The following is a 14,377-nucleotide window of genomic DNA, read 5'->3' on the forward strand; positions in this document are numbered from 1 at the left end:
GTCCCCATTAACAGCTATTCGTTCCTTTGCCTGTTGAACTGTTCTTCTCACAGGATGTAAGTTTGCTCACTGAGCTGGAAGGTTTGTTTTCAGACATTTTATCACCATACTAGGCAAGATCATCAGTGGGCTGAAGCACTGGCAGTATGGCCTGTTTTTTATTCGTGTTCAGGTTTCTTTGGGTTGGTGATATCATTTCCTGTGATGATGTCTCACTCTTTGGGCTGTAACTCTGCCTATCACTTATTCCTTACCCACCTGATCTTCTGCATAAAAGCCAACTTCCAGCTACCATCAGTTCTGAACTTGGGGTCACTGGACCCAAAATGTTAACTCTGATTTCTCTTCACAGATGCAGCCAAACCTGCTGTGTTTTTCAAGCAATTTCTGTTTTTGTTTCTGATTTCCAACATCTGCAATTCTTTTTTTTTTGAGGCTTCAAACTCTGACGACAATGGATTAATGAATGAATGTTTTTATTCACTACTTAAGACGAATGTCCAAACTCATTAATATGTAATCCAGTGTTTTTTTTCAAAACTTGAATTTTATTTTTGTTGTTATACAGGTGTTAAAGGATCTGTAAATACAACTACTTTAGTGATTTATTGATCGCTGTCATTTATTCAAGGAACAGAAGAATTATTTACAAAAATTATACAAGTCTTCTTGGGGCACAGACTGGAACATATTTCCTGCTTGGGTAAATTAGTTGAAATCATTAGGTAATTATTTATGAAAGTTTCCCACCTTCTGCCAAAATGTAACATACCCTTACTGAAAGGCATCAGCCTAGTTAATATCTGTCCTGCTCGATGACTAAAACTAGCAACATCGATAAAGTGAAAATGCACTGCTACATGCGCTCACAGGGACTATTTTGCACAGGGCAGCCATAACTCAAAATTGTATCTTAATACAAACCACTGCTAGAGAAAGACTGGATGCGAAGAAAAATCATATTTTCACTGTATGTTCTAGTCCTAGCACTGGAGATTCAGTCTCCAACACTACTCAGTTATTGATTTAGGACTTGCCATACTGATATACCAGCACTTCTTTACAGGTGAAGACAAAACTGAGATAACTAATGCATACATTCAAAAATTTCCAGGAGTCATTGGAAGCTGGCTTGTCACCATATTGGACATGGGTGAAATGGCCAAACTGACCAAAGGTAAGACTTTTGCATCCACCTTTCAGTTAATCAAAGGTGGACGCAAAATGAAAGGGGGAATGGTTGACAGAAATTAGAAATTCACAAATATTTTGGAATTAGTACTGTTAACTTTATGAAATCATCTAATGCCTTGTCAACTGGGTTACACTTTTCCTATTGACTGTGTTCCACTAAAAACAAACAACAAAATTGAGCAAATCTCTAAGCAGAATAATTACTTTCTTCCAAAAGTAATATCAGTCAAAAGCTTTCCTTTTGGCCTATCTCTATTGTATCTGTCTGTAGTTAGTACAAACTAGTTGCTAATAAAGACTTCATTGAGCACATGAACATAAGATTAATGATTAATGTCAACTTTTCATTGTAACATTAAGCCATCAAGAATTTTCTATGCTAAGATAGCAGTTCTCTAGTTCCTTCCTTGAATAAGTGAACATTCATAGAATCATCTTTCTTGATTAGATTTTAAAAACCCTGAAATATGCAAAAAGATAAATTTAATTACAAAATGTCATCCTCAGTTTTTCTAAATGATCCTCAAGAGGCTTTCCAAAAAAAAGCCGATATTTGTCTTGTCAGTCCTGGATTCCTACTCTCCACCTGTTCCCATAGGGGATATTTGAATAAGCTGAGATACAAGTCATGGGGATTACTCCCCTTATTTTCCACACTCAAAGAAACTAGCACAGAGTATGCTTTTGATTTGGAGTGCACTTTATTGTGCATCCAAAAACAATGGCTACAAGTTCATGGGACAATACACGAGACAGTGCTCATTTCAATTTTGCCTTAAATGATTTTAGTGGTATTTCACTCTAAATAGTTATATCCAGATTTCTTCACTGAAAGAACACTGGATAATAACACAAAAGTGTTTGGTATGGGACATGCTTATACAGTACACCCCTCAAATATTACAAATCAAAATTAATATTAAACCAGGATTTATTTTAGCAACATTAGGGTTGATGCTGACAGTTGCTGTATCACAGCCAGTTGTTTAATTGTTGTGCCTGATATTCTAACTACATTCATTCCAATCCCTCAGTATTACCAGTCTCCAGATTTCCATCTTGGCTGCTATTGAAATGATGTGGAGTGGTAGGACTTGAAGAGAGTTTGGGGTCAGGATGAGGCTTATTCGGTACATGTTGTTGCACTGGCTGAGTTGTTATATTTTCAAAAGTTGGACTTATCACAAAACTTGTAGTGTTAAATTGAAAAAGGTTTTCCGTGTAAGTCTGTAAGAAACAACAACTTACATTAGTTTGAGTCTTTGGCATACTGAAATGCACTTCATAAAAGCATTATAAAACAAGTATGACACCAAGTTACTTACATAATGATGGAAGAATCAGATATTTAAAACCTTGATCAAAGAAACTGGTTTACAGCTCTGACTTAAAAGGAGAGGAAAATCGAAAGGCGGCGAGGTGTAAAGAGAATATAGATCTTGGGGCCCAAGCACCTGTAGGCACCACAACCAATAATGGAGTATTCAAATTGGGGATGAACAGGAACCAGTATTAGAGAAACCCAAATATTTTGGAAGATTATGAGGCTAAAGCTGATTACTCAGATAGGGAAGAGCAACACTAGGGACTTGAAAACAAGGATGAGAATTTAAAAATCAAGATAAAAATCACGCCTCCCCACGTCACATCTGAGTGACACGCATCGAGTGGGTGTTGACTTGGGTTAACTGCACGCCAAACAACCTTGATAATGCGAAATAAACCTTTGGATTTCGGAGCTTTTCGGTTTTTGGATGTTTGGATAAAGGATCGTCTGCCTGTATACTAATAACAGGGATCGGTTTAGCTTACTTGGTTGAATGGCTGGTTTGAATGTACAGTGACACCAACAGCGTGGGTTCAATTCCAGTACTGGTTGAGGTTACCATGATAGATTCTCTTCTCAACCTCTCTGCTCACTTTACAAGTGGTGACCCTCCAGTTAAACCACCACGAGGTGTCTCTCATGAGAAAGCAGCCATGTGGACTGGCAAGTCTATGGCCACTTTACTTAGCATACTAATGCCACAAATATTACATTTTTTCACTAATGATCTGTTTAGATTAGATTCACTATAGTGTGGAACAGGCCTTTCAGCCCAACCAGTCCACACTGACCCTCCGAACAGTAACCCACCCAGACCCATTTCCCTCTGACTAATGCACATAACACTATGGGCAATTTAGCATGGCCAATTCACCTGACCCTCATATCTTTGGACTGTGGGAGGGAACCAGAGTACCCGGAAGAAACCCATACAGACAGGGGGAGAATGCACAAACTCCACACAGTCACCCGAGGCTGGAATCGAGCCTGGGACCCTGGCACTGTGAGGCAGCAGTGCTAACCACTGATTCCAACCATGGCTGTAGTCTTGCTAAACTGGAGATTGCCAAATTACAGCAGTTACCTCAAGATCGATATCACTGATTCCACAATTCCCACATATATCTTTGCTATAGGTAGCTCGGATTGCTGCTTCAGTGTAGCGAAATTGGAGGTAGCTATACGGTAACACGATATGAAAGGTCAATTTCCCACATCTAAGGAAATAAAATAAAAATCACAAGAATTGGATTATAAACCTTAAATACTAATGTGAGTCAATTTATTAAATATCCCAATTCACATCTGCATGCACACGAGAACTGGATCAAGTTTGATTATAATGGCAAATATACTCGCACATGACTAATTGGGCAAAATATCAAAGGGCAGTTATTACTCTATAATCACATCCCAGCAAAAAATACTAACTTAATGATAGAAAAGAAAAAAATTTACGGGCAATAAATTTTGCTCGGTTTGTAAAATATTTCAATAATAAAACAAAGATTCTGACATTTTGTAAGCATAAAACAAGGGTTTTAGGCTACATCATAGATTATACCTACTTAGCTAGTGGTTATACCATATTGTACACATCTAATCAAAGGGAGAGGAATCCATTTAATCATAACAAATAATCTGCTTGGTGTTGCAATTTACAATAACTAACCTATCATAGATGAAGAAGTCGTCCTTGTTACCCTGCAAAATGCTCCAGATATCACTTTGAAATGGTGTTTGCTGGTAGACAGGGATATCCTCAGGTGTATGGCGTTTGAGTTCCCACAGCATGGCCCTAGATTGAGGCGTTTTCTCATTTACTATCATATAGTGTATGTCCTTCAGACCCTGACGTTCAAGCTTGTTCCGCAAGTTGCCCAATCTATTAATACAGTGAGTATGACAAACTGTAATCAGCATTAATTTTGTTTGATACTTTATAAACATGAATAAGCAAACAGGATATTTCAAACTAAATATGATTTTGTCGTGAAAAATTGGAACTAATTTGTAATATGATGTTATCATTGCAAGATTGGTTTGATTCACACTAACATGGCCAATACTTCTAGAACAGCAAAATACTGTGGATGTTGGAAATTTATCTGAAAATAAAATATGCTGGAAATATTCAGATGAGCAGAAAGCATCTGTGGAAAGAAAAACAGAATTAAATTTTCAGTGTAGTCTGTGATCTTTCTTAAATTGTCTGTGATCTTTCGCAGGAAATATTTAACAAAGTTAGAAATGTATTAGGAATTAACAAGTAAAAAGCGGGAAAGGGCAGAAAGAAAAAAGGAAAAATCTTTGGGAGATTGGAAGACAGGAGAGATTAAGAAAAGAATTGGTGGGGCAGGACCAAAAGGAGCGTTAATCGAACAAGTACAGAAACAAAAGATGTGTTAGAGGTGGTGTGAATGGCAGAATGATGAACTGCTATTATCAGAACACAAAAAACAGGAAGAAATAAACAAATTAAACCAAATTCTGTGGAGAAAAGATAGCAAAATGGAACAGGGTTTACAGTTTGAAACTGTTGACCTCAATACTGAGTCTAAAAGGACATAAAGTGCTGAATCAAAAGGTGAAGTACTGTTCCTCAAGTTTACATGGAGTTTTATTTGAACATTGTGACTGTTTGTGTACAGAGAGCTCAGCAAGACAGCTAAATGGAGAAATGAAATGAAAGGAGACTTGAAGCTCAGAGTCACAAGCTTGATTGAACCGAGATGTTCCATATAGTCACCAACTTGTGTTTGTTTCTCCAGCATGGAGCAGACCACATTATGCAAGCAAACATTGTACCCTACAATACTCAAAGGTAGTAAACAATAATCACTGTTTTACGTGGAAAGAGTGTTTGAGGACTTGGTTAACAAGGAGAAAGAAAGCAGAAGTACAGGTGTTTGGCACCTCCTGTGCTTGCTGGGGAAAGTGCTGGTTGGAAGAATCGAATTGAATTTATTGTTATGTGTACCAAGGCACAGTGAAAAGCTTCGTCTTGCGACCAAAACAGGCAGATCACAGAGTTAAGTAGCATAGATACGTAAATAATAGGTAAACAGCAGCAAAAACAAAAACACAGGTACAGGCGAATGCTACAAGTTTGTGAGTCCATTCAGAATGTTGGCGGCTTTTCCTTGACAGCAGGCCTGGTAGGTGGATTGTATAGATGGGAGGTTGGCCTTTGTGATTGTCAGGGCTGAGTTCACCACTCTCTGTAACCTTTTAGACTCAGTACTGAGGTCAACAGTTTCAAACTGTAAACCCTGTTCCATTTTGCTACCTTTTCTTCACAGATTTTGGTTTAATTTTTTTATTCCTTCCTGTTTTTTGTGTTCTGATAGTAGCAGTTCATCATTCTGCCATTCACACCACCTCTAACACATCTTTTGTTTCTGTACTTATTCCATTAACACTCCTTTTGGTACAGTTGCCACACCAGGTAGTGATAAATCCAAATAGAATGCTCTCTATGGCACACCTATAAATGTTGGCAAGGATATTCACCGTCATGCCAAAATTCATCAGCTGCTTGAGGAAGAAAAGACATTGTTGGGCCTTGTAACCAGTGCATCCACATGAACAGTCCAAGAAAGCTTGTTGTGGATGACCACTCCCAGGAGCTTGACACTCTCCACCAGTTCCACCTCTGTGCTGTTTATATGCAGGGGAGCATGAGTAACATCCCACTGGAAGTCAATAATGAGTTCCTTAGTTTTGCTGGCATTGAGAGCTAGGTTGTTCTCAGTGTACTATTTTCCCAGGTGTCCCACCTCCTGTCTGTAGTCTGTTTTGTCGGCATCTGAGATTCGACTGGCTGTGGTGGTATTTTCAGCAAACTTGTAAATGGAGGAGAGGGGCTGTTGAATGATTGAGGAGTGGGCCATGGTGATCCTAAGGGAATACTTCCTTTGAAATATTGAAAAGGTGCAGAAGTTGTATTTGGTGGTGGTGTCACATTGGTAGAGGCAGATATCTGCTGAATGTAGACTTTGGAAGGTGAAGATGAGGAGAAACCCATCATAGTTCTGGAAGGAATGGGAAGGGGAGATGAGGAAATCAGTTGAAATAAAAACATACTAGAAACACTAGGTGCATCAGTAGAATAAATGCTGAGATGGAGAAATTGGGAGAATAAAACATAGTCCTTATTGTAAATAGAATGAGTGTAAGTGTAGTCAATGTAACTGGGGTGGTTTATTGTTGGATGGCATATGCCCAGAAACGGAGACTGAGAAATTGAGGAAGGGAGGAACTAGAAGCAGACCAAGGCAATTTGAGAAAAGTGGGGAAATCGGAAGCCCCATCTCAATGAATTTTTCCAGTTTAGTATGATACTAAAGAAAGAGCATGAATATAATCATCACTGAACTGGGTAAAGAGATGAGGCGGGGGCAGAGTTGGACTTGAACAAGAAATTTTCCACATTTCCCACAAAAAAATTAAGTGTTACTAGGACCCAGGGATACCCACAAGAGCATCTTGTATTTAGAGGAAGTATAAGAAGTTATTCAATGTGAGAACAAATTCAGCCAGGTGCAGGAGGGTTCAGGGTATCATTTTGCTCCTCTAGACATATTTTTTGCTTGTTTATTTGTCTGATTACCACTTACTTTTGACCTTGTACTACCAACTCTTTCAATATCCTGTCTTCTACTTAGTCACAAAGCTTCCTTTTATTTTTTAACTGCCACTCTGCTTTCAATTGCTTAAAGCTAATAATATTTCTAACATTGCCCATTCTGGTGATAGGGGCACTGACCTCAAATGTTCCTTTTTCTGTTTCCCTTTCATCACAAAGACTATGTGACCTCTGAAAGGTTCCAGCATATTCTGCTTTTATGACCAACACTGGCAGTTCACTCGAGTCCTAGAAATTTGCAGATTGGGTGAATATTTATGGAAAATAGTTTTTGACATAGTTACAATTCCCTAACTGCATCCAAAGTATCAGAAAGTCCATAATTATAGGAAGTAAGCTATATCGCAAGATACTGTAAATTTTATAGGAACAAATGACATCTGGTATGGAGGGATTGTCTTATGAGCAAAGGCTAAACAGGTTGGGAATCTACTTACTAGAATTTAGAAGAATGAGAGGTGAGCTCACTGAAACATAGAGGATTATTAAGGAGCTCGAGAGAGTAAATACTGAGAGGATGTTTCTCCTAATAGAAAAGCCTAGGACCAGAGGGGACAGTCTTAGAATAAAAGGGTGCCAATTTAAGACTGAGAAGAGTTGAAATTTCTTCTCGCAGAGGGTTGAGACTCTTTGAAACTCCTTGTCAAGGCAACTGTGGGGCAGTTTCATTGTGTACATTTTTTAAGAATCAGATTTTTGATCAGTAGGGGAAATCAAAGATTACAGGAAAAATGCTGGAAAGTGGTTCTGAGGAACGTCAGATCAGCCACAATCCTGTTGAATGGCAGTGCAGACCAGAGGGGCCAAAATTATCAGAAGTAAAAGCTGGCAAATCTCCAGATGAGTTTAATCATAGAGGTTTAAAAGAATAAGCTGCCAGAGGAAGTGGTGGAGACTAGTACAATTGCAATTCTTTTCCTATTTCTTTTGGTTTTATGACCTAACAAATTTTGAAATGGGGAAAAAAAATCTAAAAATTGTAAGATATGAACGTATGAGTTTGAAAATTGTTCCAAAGTTTAATGCTGAAAGGAAATTGTTCCAAGACGATTGATATGGGGAGCCTCAAAAATAAGTTCATAGTTTTCAGGACAGTTTCTTAGAACAGCACATTCTAGAATCAGCATGAGAGCTGGCCATTGTAGATCTGGTAATGTGGAACAAATCAGGATTAATTAAACTCCTCATACTAAAGGTACCCCTAGGTAGAAGTGATCATAACATGATTGAATACTCCATTCAGTTTGAGAGAGAAGTGTCAGTCTAAGACTTGTGTTTTAAGCCTAAGTAGGGAGAACTATGAGTCATTGAAGAAAAAGCTGAGAAATTAGTTTAAGGATTAGCTCAATATTGATGCAGTAGCAAACACTTAAGGAGATACTTCATAACACTAAAAGATATATCTCAGTGAGGGCAGAAAAAAAACTCTAGGAGAAGAATGCATTGTTCTTGGTTAACTTAAACAGGTTAAAATTGAAAGAAAAAAAACAAACAAATCCATGAAACATAGTGGCAAGTCAGACCAATAAAGGACAACAGAAAGAATAATAAGGAGGGAGAAATTAGAAAAATAAGAAATTACAAGAGAAGAAAGTAAAGAATGCTGGTCGTGTAGACACTATGTCTGGGGAATTACTCATGGAAAATAAAGAAATGGTAGATGATTTGAATATGTGTTTTCCAAAAAAACACTCACTGCAGAAGAAACAAATAATATTTCAGAAATAATTCTAAATCAAAAGTTGGGAGGAAGGAAATTAAAACAATTCACGGAAAGTGCGCAAAGAAAATTGTCAGAAGTGAAAGCTGGCAAATCTCCAGATGAGTTTTATCGTAGAGGTTTAAAAGAATAAGCTGCCAGAGGAAGTGGTGGAGACTAGGACAATTGCAACATTTAAAAAGCATCACGATGAATGCATGATTAGGAGGGGTTTAGAGGCAAATGGACCAAATGGAAACAGATTAATTTAGGATATATGATTGGCATGGACAAGTTGGATTGAAGGGTCTGTTTCCGTGCTGTACAACTTTGTGACGCTTAAGTGGGTGCCATGATAGAAGAAGCATTTATTTTAATTTTCCAAATTCCATTAGATTCTGGAAACGTCCCATCATATTGGAAAACAGTGAATGTAATTCCTCTATTCAAGGAAGGAGGTGGACAGTCATAAATAGAGATATTAGGTTAACATTAGTCATATGGAAATGCTGGAAATCTTATAAAGTCTTAGAAAATGCAATTTGGCAGAGTCAACATGTTTCACTGGATGAGTAACCTTGTTTGACTAATTTATTAGAGTTCTTCTAAGATGTATCAAGTCACATGGATAAAGGGGGACCTGTGAATGTAGTGTACTTAGATTTCCAGACTGCATTTGACACGGTGCCACATCGAAAGTTATTACATAAAATAACAGGTCATGATTGGGGGATAACATATTATCACATTTAGAGCATTGGTTGCCTAAAAGGAACCAGAGAGTAGGCATAAATATGTAATTTTCAAGTTGACAGGATGTCATGAGTCTGGTGCAACAGGAATCAAGGCGGGCACCTCAGCTATTTAAAATCTATATCAATGCATTAGTTGAAGCTATTGAACGGATGATTGCAACTTTATTAATGATGCAAAGATAGGAGGAAAGTAATTTGTGAAGTGGGCATAAGGTGTATGCAAAGGAATAGATAGATCAGTTTAAAAGAATTTCAAATACCAAATAAAGTAGGAAAATGTAAACCTGTCCACTTAGGAAAAATAGGTAAGCGGTATGTTATTGAAGGTAAGAGAGATTACAGAACCCTGTGAGCTACAGACGGATCTTGATGTTCTGGTAGTTGTATCAAAACCTGTTTGTGTACAAGGTGAGTGAGTCAAAAGGCAAATTAAATGCTGGAATTATTATTGTAAGGTATATGAAAAACCAAATTGGGATATTTTCCTATAGCTGTACAGCACAATCTTCAGTTCTAATCACCTTATTTAAGTAGGATTTTAAATGCATTGGAAACAGTTCTGTGAAAGTTTACTGGGTTAATACCTGGAACAAGAAAGTTGTCTTATGAGGAATGATTGGATGATTTGGGACTGTATCCATTGAAGGATTGAAGAATGAGAAGTAATTTTTTTGTAACCTACAAGATCCTGAGTAGACTGTACAGGATGGATGCAAGGATATTTTCCCTGTGGAAGAAACTGGAATTAGGGGACATAGCTTTAAAATAAAGGGTTTTCCATTCAAGATGGAAATGAGGAGACTCTTTTCTCCCCAAACAGTCATGAGTCTGTGGAATTCTTTCCGAGAAAGCGATGGAGGCAGAGTTGTTAAATAGTTTTAAAGTGGCGATAAATTTTTGACCAATAAGAGGGTCAAATTCTTATATAATATTCATATATAGTTACAACACCCGCTCAAGAAATGTATCAAAAGATATTCAATTTAATTACACAGGACAGAAAAAAATGTATACCAATAAAAAATTATTAGGAATACCTTAAAAAATAGTCCTCTTAATATGATATGAAACAACATAGGAATTGTGCACCAGACCTGATCCTATGGTAGACAGTCCTTGGGCTTAAGTCTGCCACACTGAAGCTAATTAACAGAAGAATGATATTATTTTTCCAATGGAAGATTGGGATCAAAATTCATTGAATTTTTCATACTGCGCCATTCAGATCATAAACAGGAGTAGATCACTCAGTCCCTCAAGCCTGCCCTGCCATTCCAGATAACATCATAGAATATAGAATAGTACAGGACAGGACAGGAACAGGCCCTTCGGCCCACCATGTCCATATTGACCATGATGCCATTCTAAGCTAATCCCATTTGCCTGCATATGGTCAGTATCCTTCTATTCTCTGCCTAATCATGTGTCTATGCAAATATGTCTTAAATGTTGCTATCATACCTGCTTCTATCCACTTCTCCTGGCAGCACGTTTCAGGTACCTACCACCTTCTGTGTAAAAAGATTGCTTTGCATATCTCCTTTAAAACTTTCCCCCTCTCAACTTACACATATGACCCTTGTATTTGAGTTTCCCCTGGAATAAAAAGACTCTGATTATCCACCCCATTCATGCCTCTCATAAGTTTATATATTCCTACCAGGCTGCCCCTCAGCCTTCAACACTGTAGAGAAAACTGTAGAGAGAGTGCAACGTCTCCTCAAAGCTAATACACTCCAATCCAGGCAATATCTTCTTTTGAACTCTCTCCAATGCCTGCACATCCTTCCTACAGTGTGGCAGAACTGCAGATAATACTCCAAATGTAACCTAAAGTTTTATACAGCTGCAACATGACTTGCCTACTTTTACACTCAACGTCCCAACTGATGAGGGTAAGCATGCCATATGGCTTTCTTTACCACTTTATCCACTTGTACCTCACACCATTTCACACACCCCTTTATATCTTCAGTAACTAGAACATTATAAATTTCTGTTTTGAACTTGATCAATGATTGAACTTCCACAGGCCTCTGAGTGGAGAATTCCAAACATTTGCCACCCTCTAAGTGAAGAAGCGCTTTCTCACCTCGGTGCTAAATGGCTTGCTTTTTATTCTGTGACTGTATCCCCTCTTTATTAACCCAAAAGCAGTGGAAACATCCTTTCTGCAAATACTCTGCCTATCCCTTTAAGAATTTTCTAACTTTCTACAAAAGAGTGGGGCAGTAGGGTGGCTCAGTGGTTAGCACTGCTGCCTCACAGCAGGTACCTGGATTCAATTTCAGCCTTAGGCGACTGTCTGTGTGGAATTTGCACATTCTCTCTGTGTCTGAGTGGGTTTCCTCTGGGTGTCTGGTTTTCTCCCAGTCAGATGATGTGCAGGTCAGGTGGCTTGTTGAATTATCCATCAGAAATGCAGAGTTACAGGGATAGGGTAGGGGTGTGGGTCTTTGGAGGGTTAGTTGGACTTGATCGCCCAAATGGTCTGCTTCCACACTGTAGGGATTCAAAGAGATTGTTTCCTCTTTTTCTAAATTCAGGAGAATACAGGCTCAATCTCTCCTGACAGTACAATCTCATCATCCTCAGAATCAGAGGCAAACCTCTGCTGCATTGCCTTAATAGCAATTATAATTTTGCTCAAGCACGGGGACTTGAATGACAGACAATACCCCAGTTGTGTTCTGTACAGTTGAAGCTAGATACCTTTACTTCTGACCTTGAGTATTCACATAACATAGTAACTCACAACAAAACAGAAACACAGCAAATTTCTACTTGGTGCTCTCAACAGGAGAAGTTAATAACATTAAGGAAACAGTGAAAAATTATTACCAAGTGCTGTACTTACTTAGTTGCTTGAATTAGACAGAACCCGCAGCTTGCTTTGAGAAGGGCCACAACAACAACGTGGCCAATCTGTTCCACCATTGGGTTATGGTCGTCAATTTCCCAGTGAGGGGCCACCTTACAGATTCTGCTTTCACTCTCTGCTACAACCACAGAGGTTGTTAGGCCCAAAACAATAGTGAGTAATGGCATCTCCAAAACCATCATGATCTTTTACATATCCCTAAAATTTGAAGTAGATGGACAAGACATGCTTTTTAAATTAAAGCAAAAGAGCTACAAGTTTATAATTAGTGCGCAAATTTTAAAGACGACACTACTGTTTTTTTCTGGTGTGATCGAAAATTACAAACTCATAATGTTCCCTTTTATACAAAATTCTTCTTCTAATATTGTTGGCTTAACGCTAAAATTAAGCAATCAGCAACTTCTGCTACAAACAAAAAGCGCATGGCCAAAACCAAACAGAAGAGCTTTGAAAAAATGGCAAGTGTATTCGGCCACTGTTGAGTGAGACGTTCACAAACAATTGCAACATAAATCTGTTGCAGCTTCAGTAAGAGGTTTTCGAGATTTTGAATGTTAAAAGTATAATCGTAATAAGTTGAATCTAGACTGTAAAAGATTAAGCGTTTAAAACGCAATTTGTTAAGAAGATGAACATAGAAAAGTTTTCTTACAACATCGTGTTTAAATCATTACGACGTTAATAAAATACATCAGTCAGCACTTACCTAAACTGCTGCTGATTTTCACTCTTTACCTTTCCTTCGGCGTCTGATCCAAACTCTACTTCCCCCAACTCTCAGCTACAGGATATCTCCCAGATTGGAAATCGCCCGTTTGTGGAATGTTAACTATTTAAGCACTAAAACACTCTTATTCTAGGCAAACGTGAAGAAAACGTTGAATAGTGGTTTGATTTTCTTTCATTCATATACAGTTAAACAATTTGTGTCATAGTGGACATAACCGATTTATATTGTTCTCTTCGATAGTGTGGCATTAGAATCATTAAAAGTGAAACACGTTTTTGCTCGCCCAGTATACATTCCCTGTCACTACCACCAGTAGGGGCTCTGACAAACAATGCTCCCGAGTTTTAGGGTTCCTCAAACACAATGAATTACACAGTGAAAGCTCGAAGATCCTGTAGTCTGTACTGTCATAGGGAATTAATATATTTCATCTGTATGAATTCAGAATTATCTAAGTTATCGATCTGGAACATTTGTTTATCTGCATATACTGGCTGAACATCACAGGATGTATTCCTGATGAAGGGCTTTAGCCTGAAACGTCGATTTTACTGCTCCTCGGATGCTGCCTGAACTGCTGTGCTTTTCCAGCACCACTAATCCAGAATCACAGGATGAGTACAGCATAAACTCTGCTAGAGCTTTGCAACATTTGCAGTACTCACTCTCGCCTTAGCAAAAACAACTCAACCACCCGTACATACTCGAGTAATAGTCGAATTTTTAAAAGTACTTTTTAAGGTTAAATTTATTGGGTCGACAATTACATGGATACTATTTTTGAGGGGCTGAAATTTATGCCCGTCAAAATTCATTCCTATCATTAGCAGAAGCCCAATTGATCTCTAAACGAATAAACAAACAAAACGAATTACGGCAATTCTGAAAGCCCGGAGTGGAACACAACAGCCAGTGAACTGGAAGACCAGGAGAAGAGCGAAACACTGGCGGACTGGAACGCTGGAGGGAACCTGACGGCTGGCACACTGACTCATAAATACTGATCTGTTATCTGTGAAGAACTCGGGTCGACGTTTACACGAGATATATGGAAAATTCCAGGTTATTTGGCCAAAACTAGGGGGATCTACTATTACTCGCGTATAGACGGTAATCTTATTCCGCCCCAATCGTTTTAGC

At 38.3% G+C, this 14,377-nt stretch overlaps 1 protein-coding gene across 1 annotated transcript; it reads right to left on the bottom strand.

The window, feature by feature from the left end:
• Positions 1–527: 527 nt before the first annotated feature.
• On the bottom strand, positions 528–13,936 carry LOC140479992 (selenoprotein Pb-like). Its single transcript, XM_072574462.1, has 5 exons — positions 13,214–13,936; positions 12,481–12,702; positions 4,194–4,406; positions 3,606–3,738; positions 528–2,421 (listed from the first exon to the last, which is right to left on the bottom strand). Exons 2-5 carry the CDS (start codon positions 12,684–12,686, stop codon positions 2,212–2,214), a joined length of 762 nt encoding a protein of 253 aa, XP_072430563.1. The 5' UTR covers positions 12,687–12,702; positions 13,214–13,936; the 3' UTR covers positions 528–2,211.
• Between the last annotated feature and the right edge of the window lie 441 nt (positions 13,937–14,377).

This window comes from Chiloscyllium punctatum, chromosome 7, assembly GCF_047496795.1.
Source record: "Chiloscyllium punctatum isolate Juve2018m chromosome 7, sChiPun1.3, whole genome shotgun sequence".
NCBI lineage: Eukaryota > Metazoa > Chordata > Chondrichthyes > Orectolobiformes > Hemiscylliidae > Chiloscyllium > Chiloscyllium punctatum.

Excerpts from the sequence above, each read along its gene's own strand:
- LOC140479992 (XM_072574462.1), bottom strand. The coding sequence starts at position 12,686 with ATGATGGTTTTGGAGATGCCATTACTCACTATTGTTTTGGGCCTAACA. Across the intron at positions 3,739-4,193 it reads GACTTCTTCATCTATGATAG|ATGTGGGAAATTGACCTTTC; the intron begins GTTAGTTATTGT and ends TTATTTCCTTAG. Across the intron at positions 2,422-3,605 it reads TCAGTGATATCGATCTTGAG|ACTTACACGGAAAACCTTTT; the intron begins GTAACTGCTGTA and ends TGTTTCTTACAG.